The following is a 17,468-nucleotide window of genomic DNA, read 5'->3' on the forward strand; positions in this document are numbered from 1 at the left end:
TGCAAAGCTAGTGGGGGACTCAAAAGATACAACGCCACTAGGCTATTTTTGAAGTAAGGCGCTGAGGTAACAATAAACTGGTGATCCATTGACAGATGAATTGCGGGTTCTTTTCCAAAATTGTAATATATGAAAACACTGGTACATCTAGATCTACATCTTAATCGGGTAATTTCTTGAACTGAAGTTACAGTGCACCCGAAGATATACTATTAGCTAAAAGCACTAACGGACTTTATTCTGAATCAGGGTCATTATGTTTGATTATATTATTCTTGGCACCACAGCACTTATATTCCTTTAATCTATACTAATATAATAAAAAAAGAGTCCAAACCTTTGAGGCAGGTAATCTTAGGAACCACAGCACCAATCACAACACCCAATACAGCATTTGAAAGGACAGCTGCGGCATATGGACATAGGCTATACAGCTGCCCACCATATACATTAGAAACGTAAAAGAACCTTACCGGCAAAGTAGTCCCTTGTGGGCGTGGGCGGTGCGCAGCATGACGAAAAAAAAACGTTCCTTAAACGTGTGCGTTGTGCTGGGGGCGTGAACAAGGCCAATGGGCGCGGCAATTGCAATTCCGCAACACCAAGAGGTGTGGCCAATGGGCGCGACAAGCGGCAACAATCGCACGGCACATCCCCCCCAAAAAAACCTGCCTTGAGAAGTGTGGAAAACAAACGTGTGCGTTGGGTGGGGGCGTGGTCATGGCCAATGGGTGCGGCAATTGCGCTGCAATTGCTGGGGATTAGGCGGGGGCAGACGCGACTGATCGTGCCTGCAGGGACAATAACTGCACAGTATCCTGCACGCTGTCAGACAGTCAACTCTCTGCATAAAGGACCGTGCCTGCGGGGACACTAACTGCAGCGTCTCCTGCGTGCTGTCACACACTCAACTCTCTGCATAAACGAATTGACACCAGGCGCACAATATCAACCAGGGCTAGAGCCGGGCTCAGGCGGCGGATGACGCGACTAAGCGCACCTGCTGGGACACTAACCTTTGAACTGACTGCACTTTCCTACACACGCAGCATCTCCAGCGCGCGCTGTCACCCACTCAACTCTCTGCATCAACGACTTTACACCACAAGCACAACATCAAACAAAACTGGAGCTGGGCCTCAAGCGGGGGATGACGTGATTCAGCGTGCCTGCGGGACACTAAATATACAACTGAATGCACTTTCACACATGATTACCTACGGAAGAGGAGTACATACACTCTAGAGACATCTGCTAATACTTCTTACTCCGAGGTACACACAGTACCTGCACACACATGCCTAACCTTTGTGACACTTCATGCTAAAAATGTTGTCTACCGCAAGATTTAAAAATACATTTCCCTTGCCTATTACACACATTTCACACATTCTATTTCATACCCGGACAACGTTGGGACATGCTGCTAGTAAATTAATAAATGGACAGAATGGTAAATGTTTATGCCAATTTAATAGCACTCCCAAATGTGCTCTTTACAAATGCTAGATCAGGATTGAATACCTGGATTAGAGCAGAGGCAGTGCACAAGTGGATAAGTAGGTCTTAAAAGGAGTTTAAATGTTATCTGTCTGCATTTCTCTAGTTATTCTAAGTAATGAAAAAATATATGGTAGAAATGAGCATTTACAATGTATATAATGAATGGAAATATTTATAGATGTTTGTTATGTTATGTTATGTTAATGAGAATTTATTAAGCGCACTTACACCGGGTGGCTTCAAGGCGCTGACCAGAGAGCAGAAAAATACTGAAGGCGGACTGAACAGACTACAGCTGTCAATTATCCTAAGTTATAAGCTAGCCGAAACAACCAGGTCTTGAGGAGCCTCCTAAACTGCATGATGTTGTTACAAGACCGAATCTCCAGAGAAAACGAATTCCAAAGTTTAGGCGCCAACACCGCAAAGCGGCGGTCCCCCTGACGCACACGTTTAAACTTGGGTACAGAAAGCAAATAAAGATGGGCAGAACGAAGGGTCCGGTTGGGCACATATCTGGGTAACAGGTTAGTAATAAAAGCGGGGCTTTTGGCATGCAAGGCCTTAAACACCATGCAGCCAGTTTTGAAAACACAGCGCTGAGAGATGGGGACCCAGTGAAGTTTTTGAAGCGCTGGGCTGATTCGTTGCCATCTGGGTTGACGCATGACCAACCGAGCAGCCTGGTTTTGGACTAGCTGCAATCGCTTAGATAAATAAAGTGGCATCCCCAGGTATACAGAATCACATAGTTCAAATGGGATATGACAGTGGCCATTATTATCCCGACCAGAGCGTCCTGGGTAAAAAAAGCAGTGGATTTTCCGGATTTTGCGCATCTGAAAGAAGCACTTTGGAATCACACTGCCCACCTGAGATTTCAGTGTTAGTTCCTTGTCAAGGGAAACTCCTAGCGTTTTTGCCGAGCTAGCAGGGAAGGGGGATGGACCGAGCTCCGTGGGCCAGTAGTGAGGACCCCAGAATTTACCACTGTCCCCGGTCAAGACAAGCTCTGTCTTGCTTAGGTTCAGTTTCAGATGGTTACCGTCCATTCACTGTTGTATAAACAGCAGTGTTTCATGGAGGTCCGCCACTGAACGTTCGGAGCCATCGATCTCAAGGACCAGCTGCAGATCATTTGCGTAGTTGAAAACTGTCACGTTTCTCATCTTCAGTAATCGAATCAAAGGGGAGATATAGATGTTAAATAAGTGAGGTGACAGTGCTGAGCCCTGAGGAACCCCACATATGGTTTTATGGGGGGGGCAATGTAGGGCCCTTGACAGACTGCCTGAGACCTGTCTTTCAAAAAAGACGACAGCCGACAGGCGGCCGCCCCCCGGGCACCTGCCAGTTCGACATGGCCCACCAGAATTTCATGGTCGACCGTGTCGAACGCGGCTGAGAGATCTAATAGTACCAGTGCCCGTGGGGAGCCCCCATCCACGTGTTCGCTGAGAGTATTCAACACCGCCACTATGACCGCTTCCGTTGAATGAGCTGGCCGGAAGCCTGCCTGGTGGGGGTCGAAATATCCAGACTCCTCTAGAAAGTCAGATAGACAGTTTGCTACATGAGTTTCCAGTAGCTTTGCGACAAAAGGCAGCAAAGAAATCGGGCAATAATTGGATAGCAATGTAGGATCTGCCCCGAGTTTCTTCAAAAGGGGAACGACTATAGCCTTCTTAAAGGCCGGGGGGACTTTCCCCTCGGAGAGAGACTCATGTTTAATGTGCATTTGAAATGATTTGTTCCTATCGATGCATGATATTATTTTCTTCATGGTTTATCTTAATTGTACTAGTTATCATTCATTTATCTGCCATATGTGCTCAATAAAAATAAAAAGAGAGTGAATCCACGACAAACATTGTTCTTACTAACAAAAAGACTGCAGTGATGACACAATGCAAGAATGTAGGTTGTCCTCTGTAGCTTTTTAAATAAAACAAAGGCCTGCACTTTACTTTGTGAATTACCAAAACAATCAAAAGAGTGCATTAGGAAACTATAATAAGTTACAGTGAGGTAATCTGTTGACATGCTACAGAAATTTTAACCTGCCAAAAAACAGGACAAATGAACTTTCAAAACCTTTCGCTATTTTTGACATAGGAAAAAAACAAAACAGTATATGCACCAGGGCGACATTACTTCCAGATATTAAATGGTTTGGGTTTGAAAGGCTCGCTCAAAGTTTCATCTTCTAATTAAAAAGGCCTATTTTTTAGAAGCAATGCAGGGGTATTCTAGGCTCTATGGTAAGCATGTAAATGCTCCTCTGTCGTTCATCTGAGTAGTTGAAGACAGTCATTATTGGGGTGAATTGGGCCCCTCACATTCTTGAACCCAGGTGCCACTGCAGCTGCTATGCTACCCTCAGCTACCCCCAGATTGTTACTGTATACTTAAGAACGCCAATCAAGGCATTGGTGGAGAGGAAGGGAAGTGGGAGCAACAGCTATGGAATTGAAATGTGTTAATGAAAAGAATTAAGAATCATGTAGCTAGAAGAAAACAAATGTTGAGTAAGGAACAAACTAGAGTTACACCCAATAATAAAGTGAAAAGACAATACAAGAAAACTCCCACACCAATTTAGAAAAATAGACTTCATTTTATTAAAGTATTTGACACCAAAATGGCAAAAATCCAAAGTTTTTAATAAAAACTAGCACCTAAAAGATCAAAGCGTCAAACCCGAACAGCTAGTTTTGTGAGTCAGAGTCAAAGCCGAAACATATGGCCAACCGCGAGGAAGCATGGGTCGGATCCAAGAAGTGGATTGGGCCTGGTCAGCTCTTATCTGTAGACTTAGAAATAATTTTGAAGAAAAAATCCTGAGAAGTTCAGCGGGGCATGGCTGAAGTTGGTGTTGGAGGTGGGAGCGTCGTTATCAGGGAGCCACTGGTCGATGATGCAGTGAAGATTTCTACGTTTGGACGTAATGACTTTTATGGAAGTTGAAAATCTCCACCGGAACGAGGCAGGAGGCTGTAGCTGACAAGAGTTCCAGGAGGCTGATACCCCTATTCTGAAGGACCGCTGAACAGGATTTGCTGCAACTGACAAGATCATAGTTGGAGGGACTGCAAAGTCAGGCCGAACAGAAGTGCACCTCGGTCGGATCGACAAACAGGTTTGACCTGGTGTTCCTTCGATTCTCAGAGAAAGTTTCAGACAAAATGTGTCTATTTCCCCAGTGTTAGGTTTGGATCCACCACTAAGGATGCAAGGCTGGAGGGGCACGATTTGGGGTTGGGACTCACTCAGGCTGGGTCTGGGTGCTGGTTCAAAATGGTAGGTGCCCATTATGCCCCTGGGGGTCTGAACAGCAGGCCAGCAAGCAAGCCCACGTATTCACTCTGGTAATCATGGGTTCTGGTGATAAAGCAATGCTCAAGTAGCAGAGCAGGCCTCTGAGGGTTCAAAGTAGGCCCCAGACAGCAAAACAGCCCTTCCAGTTTCAGCAAAGCCATCTAGTGGAGTAAACAGCAGGCCACAGCAGCAGGCAGTCCTCTGAGAGTCCTTCTGCCGGTCCAGAAAATGTATCGGAGAATGGCCCTGAGGGTCCCATTTTTAAACCTGGTGCCTTCTTTGAAGTATGATATGTTTCTAGAGATTTTCCTTTGAAGTTGTTGGAATTCTTTAACTCTCCTGCCTTGGCTTCAGACTGGCTGCAGGTACAATATAGTGGTGAAAAGTCCTTTGAGTTGAAGGCAGATCACAGCCTATATAATTGCAAGCAGGGCTGTGCTTTGCTCAGCCCCCCATCCTTCCAGCAGATGACCCATTCAAGCACACCTAATCCCTCTATTGTGGGACTGTCTGGGAGGAGATCACAAAGTCTAACTACCAGTTACACTCGGTCATGTGACATAGGACAGGCGACAGGCACCAACTTAGAAAGGGCAGAAAAAGGTCAACTTACTAAAAGTGTAATTTGTCAAAATTGTAATATAAAATCCAACATTACCATTAAAGAGTATTTCAAATTACAATTTTATTGATACCAAACATGAAATACATACCTGTTCCTAATCAAAATGTTGCACTTATTGAATGTAATAGGGCAACTCAATGCTATCCTATGGGACAGGTAGGCCTCACAGTAGTGAAGAACACATTTAGGAGTTTTTCATTTCCAGAACATGTAAAACGTAAAGGTACTTGTCCAATTGCAATGTACCCTACCCTATTGGCTACCTGGGGCCTATCCAAGGGTGACATATACAATAAAAGGGGAGTTTAAGGCTTGCCAAGGGGGTAATAATGCCAAGTCGAATTGGAAGTTGAAATCTTCATTCAGGCTGCAATGGCAGGCCTGGGCCATATTTAAGGGGCTACTTAAGTGGGTGGCACTAGTAGCATTTAATTTACAGGCCCTAGGTACTTGGTATGCCAATCCATAAGGGACTTATAAGTACATTAAATATACCCATCAGGTGTAAGCCAATAGTACCATGTGTTAGGGAGTAAGCACAAGTACGTTAGCACTGGTTAGTAGTGGTAAAGTGTTCAGAAATCTAGGGGCACAAAAATGAATTCAGCAAAATTAGGAAGGGAGAGGCAAAAATGTTGGGGTCGACCCTGCAGAGAGGGCCAGGTCCAACACTGCCTTATTAACTCAACTAAACACAATCTTGCTAAGTTACACCACAACTCATTGAGAACCGGTGCTCAACCTTGTTGGTAAAGACACACAAGAAGACTTTTTTGTAGGGGTATGCATGATATGTTCAAGCTGTAGCAAACCACATTAAAGTCAAGTAAATAACATAGTAAATGTAGTAGAGTGGACAGGGAGTGCAGCATGGCTGTGTATTAGCACCGACCCTGTTCACACCATACGTTAATGGGATGATATATTCCTTGGCTGATTGTAATGGAGACCCTCCCATGATTGCAGGACAGAAGGTTTTGGCACTTTTATTTTCTGGTGACACCCTATTAATTTCAAAATCCCACATAGGGCTACAAAATGTGCTAAATCCTGTGAGGAATTTGGGTTAGATGTAAATGTTGCTAAAATGAAATGTATCACTTTTAATCCTCATAGGTCTTTTAGAGGCAAGGCAATATATATCTGGAGTGAGTGAAACTATTGTATTATTTGAGGGTCAGGTTAAACAAATACACTACCATGGACACCACAAATAGCCAAGAGTCAGTTGGCCCTCCAACATGTAAGTTGTGCAATATCCCCAAAAATTGAAGTCCCTAATTTCATGTCAGTATTACCAGCAATTGAATCTACCGGGCAAAAGGCATTGCAGCAGCACCATATTGCGCAGAATTATGGGTTTGAAATAATATAGGGGGCATCGAAAGAACAGAAAATACTTTCATAATATCTGTGCTCGCACTTCCTCAAAATGTGCCCCCAACCCAATTTGATTGGATCTTATATAGTAGATGTGGCTGCATTTCAGCCATTAACTTTTTGCATTAGAATATGGACAAACGATGCACCACTCTTACTTCATCTATAAATTCTTGAGATAATTGCACTCGTTACCAAAGTAACTCCACCTTGGTTTAAATGTGTGTAGAAAGTGGCTATTTAGATTAGGGATGTCTGAATTAGGGACCAATCCTGGGACCATTCCGAAAGAAATCTCTAATTAGTGTAAAGAAGAGATACTGGGACAACATAGGTGATCAATGGTTATGCTGTCCTTCAGTCAGAGAGTTAACTGGCAGATTTTTGGATTTCAAGGATAAAATGATTTGTGAGGACCTTTTAAAACGGATTGAACCTACCAAGGATAAATCCTTCCATCTAAAATTCAGATATGGCATTCTACCACTGGATAACTTCCGTAGTAGATGGACGGGCCATAAAACCTCCTCAATGTGTCCTTCATGTTTGGTTAGTTCTAAAACATTGATTTTTTTTTGTTTGCCCCGAATATACTGCTATTAGGAAAGCATGGCTGATTCCGCTCCGTCGCATCTTATCTTTAAGACTTCTGAAGGGTGCTGTTAGAATTTTCAAGAGCGATAGTACAGATTGGCTAGTGTTTGCCCTATCTAGGTATTTGTTGTATGCTTGATGGCTAAGGTGCAAAAACAGTGAATACATGGATAGACTATAATATTGCCTTTTCTTCTTAAGTGTATAAGAAATTTGTTGTGTTCAGAGGATTCACATTTCCAATTGATTGCAGCTATATTTGAATGTAAATGCACTTTACGTATTTATAGCGATAACAACGAGGGTATATTTGTAATTATCTGCTCCTGCTATCTGTGGTGTTTGTAACGCACTAAATGGATAATTTCTGTCACCTGGAACTGCGATTATAAAAAGACACATGCCATAAAAGGCATATTTCGCATATATCTATGCGCATACTAAATTTGTTAGTCCAAGAGGGGTTGCTCAGAAGCAGGACCCCGTTCAAATACTAGCACATATATGCACTTTAAGGACCACGTGATGGTTGCTGTCCGTAGTCTGAAGTAAAATGTATGTTTTTTGTTTTCTTTTATGGATTTTCAGGTTTTTAAGATGATTGTATGTTGCGATGTACTTTTATGGTTTTTACTTAAACAACGAATAAATCATACTGCTACTACTACTACTACATAATACATTCTCAAACCAATTTAGAATATTTAAAAATTTGTATTAAGCAAAATGTGACAAAAAGGTTAAAACAGATTGGAGTAACTGGAAACAATGTCAGGAAATCCCCATTGAATATTGGAGGTATTCGAGTTAACATCAGCCTGTAAGTATTATAATAAAAAAAGTCAACTTGGAGAAACTTTGAATTAAGAACCAAAACAAGAAATGTTACCAGAAATCTGAAGACAGTAGCAGAGTCAGTTATAATCCATGCTGATACACTCCAATTCTTTCAAGGTTCCTGGCGCGCCTTTAGAGCATTCCAGTTACTGCTCTGAAGTTGAAGACAGACTTCTCTATTCCTGTTTCCTTTAAAAACCATGACTTCCAATGCCTTGAGGATGCTGCAAAAGCCATTTCCAGTCTCTCCTACAGCTTTCAAGTCTTGAGAAATGACTTCTAGAGCCATATTATAGAAGTGCCCTGGGTGTACAGCGGGCATTTGTGCCCGCTGTGTATGTCCCCGGGACACATTAGTATTACAGAGGGGACCGCAGACGATTGTGTTTTCCCTTCTGTAATACCGAAAGCGCTGGTGCACATACAGCACTAGCGCTTCTTCAAGAGGCATTCCCTCATTTGCATGGTGGCGTGGCCCCATGCAAATGAGGGAAACCCTTTGCCTCTGCACCCGCACTGTATTACAGATGCGGGCTCAGAGACAAGAAGCTCTCTTGAGCCGCACTGACTGTCAGTGCACCGCCTGATTTCAGCCCTCTGGTGGGGGAAAAGGGGTTCCCATGGAACCCCAAGACATCCCCTTGCAGGCGGGTGCAGGCACTCACTGCACCTGACTGCAGGGGGATCTCTAACGCCCTTTACAGGTGCAGGCGGGTTAGCGCCTGCACTGTGAAAATGCGAAGCGGCTTCAAAGCAGCCGCACCATTTTTCACCAAGAGTTTACAGCTGCCCTGGGGGCAGCGCATTCACCCTATTATTGTGCAAGTTCCTTGACTGCGCATGGCACACCTTTTAACAGGTGCGCCCGGCATAATCAAGGAAAATGTGCTGTATGTGTAGTATGGACCCTAGTGTCTAGCTCTATCTCCAGCCAGGGCTCCCACATGGCAGTCCATTCCCCTCTGGGCAGCTAGTTCTCCCACACAGAATGCAACCTTTCTTCAGCCTTTTGTGTCCCTGATGCACATAAAGGAGGCTAGAAATCTGATCATCGACGAGTACTTCCAGTCCCTAGACTGAAGTGGAGAGCTGGAGACCACAGAGCTTTCTTTAAGGCAGGTCAGTCATGATTCTTCCTTCCTCTGTGCATTCTGTGAAGTTTTAATGTCAAAAGCCAGACTTCTGCTTAGTCCTATGTGAGCCGTTAAAGAAATGGGGTATCGCCCAGAATGGCCACAGGACCTGGGTATCGAATGATAAAAATGAAAAGTGGTCCTAGACCTATAATTAAAAGAACTAATCCTTAGCAAAACATGTCACAAGAGAAAAATCCCAATGCGATTGTCTATACACACAAATAGTACATACCCATCAATTGTTCAGAACATAATGTTCACTCGGAACATATTTATTTTGATATTTACAAATTCATAAAATACTATATACACATATCAAAGGAAGAAATATTGCCAGGAGCAATACAGAGTGCAGAAAGTGTGCGCATGTGAAAAAGGAGAAAAACTAATTATGGAAGAAGAGTCAAATTATTCCAAACAGCAATATTAAGGGACAATTCCTTACACAAACAGAAACCTGACCTACAAGCTTTATCAAAACAATTAGTATTCAAATTAGCACAGTAGGGGGATGTGGTAAGGGAAAAAACAAAGTTAAGGTTTCACAAAGTAGGGGAAAAAAGTCGACGTTTCGACCCTGGCGCATTGGTGGGAAGAATAAAACTTCCGCTGCGGGTCTTCATCAGGACAGGGGATAGGGTAAGGAACCTGAGAGAAAGCCAAAATGGAATAAATCATCAGGCCAAAGTCTAAAGAGAATAAAATGTTTTTAAAACGTTATCCAATTACTGGGTACATTACCTAAATCGAAGAAGAGCAACGCCCCACGTTGGTGAGCCACCTATGGATAGACAAAACGCAAAAAACGGCCAAGCACCAAAATACCAGATAATGGGACTAAAGTGATTTTGTACACTACTCATTCCCATGAATGACAAAAAGCAACAGCAAAAGATGAAGGACTGACCAATAAATGATGTACTCCACCATCAAAAATTAGTATAATCTGTCCTCAGTCTGTCAATGACGAGGTGTATCCAATAAGGGAAATTAATTCCACAGGCTACAATACAAACAAAGTTGAGGAACATAATTATAAGAGCCTGACTATAAAAGACAAAACTACAACAACGGCTATACCAATTATTAGTTAAGCTGTTCAATGTGGTGTGGACAAAGAAACTCACTGGGTCAGTATAACTTTGTAGAGAGGATCCGAAAACAGTGTAGAGCTATGGTGGTGCGAGGGTTTTTGACTGTGTCTAGGGGAACACAAAATACCAGCCAGCAATTAGTCCAATTCGTCAAAATGACGTATTTAAGATATAAAATCGGATAGGAGTGGAGCCCATAACCAGCCGACGACAACTTACCTAATTGTGTTTCTTGAAGTAGAAGCACGGGTCTCCATAGGGCTCATAGCGCTCCATAATCCAAAAACCGGGAGAGCATACAGCGGGACGGCGTCTCAATGCATGAGATTGCCGACTTCCGCATCGCGTAAAGAATAATCCTCACCCTAGACTCCCAATGATATATACACTCCCCAAGGTGCATAAACACCTCCAGAGTCCCGCCCTATTATATAAAGTTACAGCTCATTACTTGAGCCCCTTTGTAAGTTTATCGATGTATTTATTAAATCCATTGCTGAAGGAACAACGTGCTACTTGTGGGATACTATGCAGGCAATTAAGCTGGTAGAGGGACTAATTTTTGAACAGGAAAGAGATTTGTTGGTCACTATGGACATTACATCCCTATATACTAACATCTCTCAGGAAGCAGCACTTGGTGTTATCAATAAGGTTTTATAAGAAAGGCCTAGGCCACATAAAATACCATCGAGTTTCTTAATAGATCTCCTTGAGATCGTGATGCGGAAGAATTTCTTTTACTTTGATGGAGGCTGTTATGTCCAGACCAACGGAGTGGCTATGGGGGTAAGTTTTGCCCCGAATCTGGCAATAATCTATATGGATGCTTTCAAACATGAACATGTGCTCAATGACGATAATCCATATTTTGATAACATCAAACGTTGGCGTCGATATATCGACGATGTTCTTGTTGTGTGGAGTGGTAATAACGAACATCTTACATCATTCCACACATGGTTGAACAACAGGAACAAGGACATACAGTTTTCCCTGGAGTATAGTAATAGCACCATTTTTTGGACATTACTATCAAAGAAGAGAATGGGAGATCACAGACCACCCTATACAGAAAACCTATTGAGAGGAATACTCTTTTGCATTATTCAAATCATCATCCACGCAACCTCAGGGACAACCTCCCGTATGGCCAGTTCCTGAGGTTGCGGAGGAATTGTAGCAAGAAAATTGATTTCTTTGCAGAATCAGCCATACTGATGCAACAGCTTTTAGACAGAGGATACCCGAGGAGCCTTCTCAAGAAAGCTAGGAAGAGGGCATGGTATTGCCAAAGGGAGTATCTGCTTGAACCTAAACAGGAGAAACAACAAGAGAATGAAAGAATGACATGTTTTACTACGTTCAATACACGCAGCACAGAAATTAAGAATATAATCAATAAACATTGGCACCTAGTGGCTGATGAAATTGGAATAGTGGATCCACTGATGCATGTTTTTCGGAAGGGGAGAAGTGTAAGGGATCTAGTGGTCCAAACCTTACTTCCTAAGATAAGCATGGACAACCAGACCACACTGTGGAACATGCCTCCAGGCCCGGGACATCATAAGTGCAGGGCTTGTAAGGCGTGCAGTATGAACTTGGAACTAAAAACATTTACGTATAACGACTATAAGCATGTCTTACAACACCATAGTAATATCATTTTTATGGGGGTCATTTATGCAATACTTTGTCCATGTGGTTTCATGTACATCGTACAAACAGTGCAAAAGGTAAAAACACGCATTTTGCAGCACTGTAGCCGAGTACGTTGCAGAGTAGAAGGTGCTCCTTTGGTCAACCATTCTGTCAAATTCAATCACCCCCGGAGAGTCTGAAATGGTGGGGTGTAGAAAAGGTTACTAGGAACCCACGTGGTGGGGACTTTGCCAACACCTTAAGCATCCGTGAATGTAAGTGGATGCACTTTCTCGACACAGTCCGTAGAGGCCTCAATGAATATGAGGATGCCACTAGACAAATGGCTGTCCTTCAAAGTGTATTACTGTGTTCCGTTTTACTGTCTGGGTTATATGACTATGGAGTGTGTATGAAAATAAGGCCGGGATGGTTATGACATATTTGTAATATGTTTAGCATGTATATCCTGGTCTGTCTTTTTACAAATTCTGTAACTGTATTCATAAAACTGTTATTGGGGCAATCTGTATTCTTAACTATACAAATATGATCCCAATGAAGATATGTGCCATATCACTTGGACCTGTTAAAAGCAATTTCTTCTGTGAATGTACTTCGCATTGTCTGTATTGTTTTTAAAAATCTAACAACAGCTATTTTGATTTATCGTTTACATCATGGCCTTTTTATAGTTGCCATATGGCATTTGTACATTTGTGTTATATGTAAATATGTATATTAAATATGTTTATATTTGTCTTGTGCATACCCTACATTTTTTGTCACTTTCATGAGGGTTCATCTGTACCATTAACATGGGCGTTTGAGATTGCAGCCGTAGAGTGGGACTCTTATTTTGCAACAACTAAATCAGCAGCTGCTATTTTTAAACGCCGTCGGCTTTTCTCGGATGGCTCCCGTGTTTCTTTACGCGATGTGGAAGTCGGCAATCTTGTGCATTGAAACGCCGTCCCGCTGTATGCTGTCCCAGTTTTTGGATTAAGGAGCGCTATGAGCCCTAAGGAGACCCGTGCTTCTGCTTAAAGAAACACAATTAGGTACGTTGTCGGGGGCTGGTTATGGGCTCCACTCCTATCTGATTTTATATCTTAAATACGTCATTTTGACGAATTGGACTAATTGCGGGCTGGTATTTTGTGTTCCCCTAGACACGGTCAAAAACCCTCGCACCACCAGTGCTCTACACTGTTTTCGGATCCTCTCTACAAAGATATACTGACCCAGTAAGTTCCTTTGTCCACACCACATTGAACAGCTTAACTAATAATTGGTATAAACTTTGTTTGTATTGTAGCCTGTGGAATTAATTTCCCTTATTAGATACACCTCGTCATTGACAGACTGAGGACAGATTATACTAATTTTTGATGGTGGAGTACATCATTTATTGGTGAGTCCTTCATCTTTTGCTGTTGCTCTTTCTCATTCATGGGAATGAGTAGTGTACAAAATCACTTTAGTGCTTTTATCTGGTATTTTGGCGCTCAGCCCGTTTTTTGCGTTTTGTCTATCCGTAGGTGGCTCACCAACGTGGGGCGTTGCTCTTCTTCAATTTAGCTAATGTACCCAGTAATTGGATAATGTTTTAAAAACATTTTATTCTCTTTAGGCTTTGGCCTGATGATTTATTCCATTTTGGCTTTCTCTCAGGTTCCTTACCCTATCCCCTGTCCTGATGAAGACCTGCAGCTGAGTTGGTAATCTTCCCACCAATGCGCCAGGGTCGAAACGTCGACTTTTTTCCCCTACTTTGTGAAACCTGAACTTTGTTTTTTCCCTTACCCCATCCCCCTACTGTGCTATTTTGAAAAATAATTGTTTTGATAAAGCTTGTAGGTCAGGTTTCCGTTGCTGTTTGGAATTATTTGACTCTTCTTCCATAATTATTTTTCTCCTTTTTCACATGCGCACACTTTCTGCACTCTGTATTGCACCTGGCAATACTTCGACCTTTGGTCTGTGTATATAGTATTTTATGAATTTGTAAATATCAAAATAAATGAATATGTTCCGAGTGAACATTATGTTCTGAACTATTGATGGGTATGTACTATTTGTGTGTATAGACAAACGCATTGGGCTTTTTCTCTTGCGATATGTTTTGCTAAGGATTAGTTCCTAGTAAATAGTACTATTTGATTTATTTGCTTGAATATAAAATATAGGTCTCGGACCACTTTTCATTTTTATAGTCCTATGTGAGGACATCTGTTCTAGTCCCCTCTCACATGGTCCATGCCAGCTCACCATTCAGTGATTGTCCCAAAACGGTACTTTAGACCTCATCACCTCTTCGACCATTTTATTTTACTCGCACTGGTAATGACCACTTCTGGCTTTGTTGCAGTCCTTCAATAACATACATATAGCACTCTTTTATGTCAGAATCACACATCTAATTGAACAGTACACACGCCCATGTTACCAATGAGGATTTATTTTCCCTGATACCTGTTTCTTTTTATTTTCAGACAGTCCAAGCCGCCCTGGATAAAGCAAGACAAGGAAGAACCTGCATTGTCATCGCACATCGTTTGTCAACAATTCAGAATTCCGACATTATTGCTGTCATGTCGCAAGGACTCGTGATTGAGCAGGGAAACCACGATGAACTTATGGCTTTGAAAGGAGCGTATTACAAACTTGTCACGACCGGAGCGCCAATCAGCTAATTTTTTATAAACTCTTCAAATAAAAGTGTTTTTTTCCAACCAAAACATAGGAATGTGGAATAAGATGGCCAGTTGGAGCCAGTCTCTTTTAATGTATGGAAGTTCAGTATTATTATTCTGATAGACACTTAAAAAAAGAAGAAAAGAGAGGCTCTTCAGGCACTGGCGCATCATCTAAGTACTAGAGCCCACCAAGGACCAGTGCTTAGTTTGTAAAAAAATAACTGCCAGAGCCCTGACCAGGAGGCCACTGCAGCTTGCACAACCCATTGCCCTGTCATCGCTGACAGTGGCGGTACCAAAACAACTACTAACTATCTCTCTCGCTTGCATATTATTCCAGGTCCACAAAACTGGGTGCGAAGGTAGGTATTAGTATTTTTTAATATATATTGTATTCTTAAACAACCGTTATTCTGCTCAGCTGTAAATTAGATGAGCAGCGCCACCATGTGGCAGAGTTTCATAAGTGAGATGGTGGCAATTAAGTGCCAGTGCGGCACAGGATACCAATTAAGTGCCAATGCTGACACTGGACTCCACCAGCTCAAATCAAGCACTGCAGAGCGCTCTTACAATAGACCACCGGAAGACAGAGTTCCGATCACACATTCAATAACTAGGTAACGGTACCTAACGTCAGATGCCTCCATTAGTTACCTATCACAGTACATGTATGCCAGCCAGCCGACTAAATGAAAAAATATATGAAAAGTCACTTGTTTGCAGCCTCAACCTGTAACACCAGAACTTACTCAGGCCTCATGAAGTTACCGAAAAAGCTGGCATTGGTAACATCAGGTACAGAATAACTGGCACTTTAATGAGGGCCACATGTAATGACGGACTTATTTGGAGGCATTTACTTAACATAGGCACATTACTTAATCAGATGACGTCACACCACATCTCCATAAACCTACCCTGGCTCTGGGCTGATATAAATCTTGAAAAGTCAACACCGTATTCATTAAGCTGCGACTAAAGGACGATTGCGCACTACATGAGTGCCAAATAACAAACCCTTTTAGAAAGACGTGGGGTAGACAAACCTTTCATGAAAACGCATCCATAATAGCTCTGGAAGTAAATTATTGAATCCTTTCTGACCTAAAAAAAATCTGCTCAATTTCACAGCTTTTAAAAGCTGGTCTAGATTGACTCCGTCTAGACATGGTTTGACATCATCAAGCATGTTAGTACTGAGCATACATGATGAGAAGAATGAGGAATTGCTAACACGCGGCTGTATGATGGCTGTTTATGTGCTACCAAAATATATTTTATACAGAATATTCTAATAAATATGAAATTCTCTATAAACATTATTTGTTTTAATATTTTGTTGTCTCAGATTTGCACTTTTCTGCTGCTTGTAGTGTAAATTTGTTCATGGATATTTTACTTTGCGGTGGCGCATGTATTTATGGTTGATAATAAAATATTTTGGGACCAACGAGGGATAGCAAGATTGATCTTTTAATGGATAAGCTTTCGGATTGGGCAATTGATTCAAATATGAAATGGGCGTATTGTGCTTACTTGGATCCTTGTTCTGATTTGGAGGAAAATGTAGCATTACATCACAAGTTTTTCTTATCATTTTCCTCGCCATCATACATGGGGGAAATTGTGTAGGCAAAACAGTGCAGTAGTGAACATAGGTTGTGGAAGGATTAGGATTGTGGCCGGATTTATGTCCGACCGCCATCCCTTCAGTAACCGGACCGCCCAACTAGCCGTCAGCGTCCCGCAACCGGTATCAGGATGCGACCGCCAATGTGTATCTTTTATATTGCTGCATGTGCTGAGGGGTGAAGCAAACGCTGTAGTACAAAGGATACAATCTGTACATATCCCTGCACTATGTGGCAGGCACCATGCGGTGCCTGCAACATCGTACAGGGTTATGTAGTACCCCCCAGGGCACATGTCAGAGGACCAGGGGGAACGGGGGCCCGCTACAGGCCCCCAATGTCCCCTTTCGCCTGCCTTTTCGTGGCAGGTAAACCGCCATGAAACGGCCAGCGGAAACTGACATTGTAATGCCTACGGCTCTGCCTGAGCAGGCAAAACCACCATTGTAGGCATTACACTCTGTCTGACGGTGAGACAGGCTCCTTGAGCCCCTCGGATCCGTGGCAGTCGGTCTGTCCAACAGCCAACCATCCACCATCATCATAATGTGGTGGCGGTAATGCAGGGTCTGCAGTGGTACTGCTACTGACTGGCTGAGGGTGGCTGTTCCACCGCCATATAATCAGGCCCTAAAAGTCCTGAAAAACATGCTCACGTTTTATTTCTCATTGGTTACCATAAAGAGGTAATCAGATACATAAACTGATCAGATACCATGTGCAAAGGGTATATGACCAGGAGCAAAATATCGACCTGCCAAAATATAGAGGAAAAAAATATGGAATGCCTGAATATCAAATTCCTATCTACAAACAGGTAAGTACAAAAATATTGAATCCAAAATATCGTTGTAAATAATTTGCAGCCCGATTCATCAAGCTAAATTGTGCTCGCAAAGGGCCAGATTCTGAGAATCTGGCCCTTTGCGAGTGCAATATTTGCATTTGGGATTCTGTTCTGTTCATAGACTTTATTCGATTGTTCATAAAAAACATCATAAAAG

The 17,468-nt window shown here is 42.4% G+C and overlaps 1 protein-coding gene across 1 annotated transcript in view; it reads left to right on the forward strand.

Moving 5' to 3' along the window:
- ABCB11 (ATP binding cassette subfamily B member 11) overlaps window positions 1-16,284 on the forward strand; it is a 404,070-nt gene extending 387,786 nt beyond the window's left edge. Inside the window, exon 29 of the mRNA XM_086948098.1 lies at window positions 14,627-16,284. Coding sequence (XP_086804224.1) covers window positions 14,627-14,827 — 201 coding nt within the window. The 3' untranslated portion in view covers window positions 14,828-16,284. The remainder of the gene's footprint in view (window positions 1-14,626) is intronic.
- The last annotated feature ends 1,184 nt before the right edge of the window (window positions 16,285-17,468 follow it).

This window comes from Lissotriton vulgaris, unplaced genomic scaffold (assembly GCF_964263255.1).
Source record: "Lissotriton vulgaris unplaced genomic scaffold, aLisVul1.2 SCAFFOLD_1578, whole genome shotgun sequence".
Lineage (NCBI taxonomy): Eukaryota > Metazoa > Chordata > Amphibia > Caudata > Salamandridae > Lissotriton > Lissotriton vulgaris.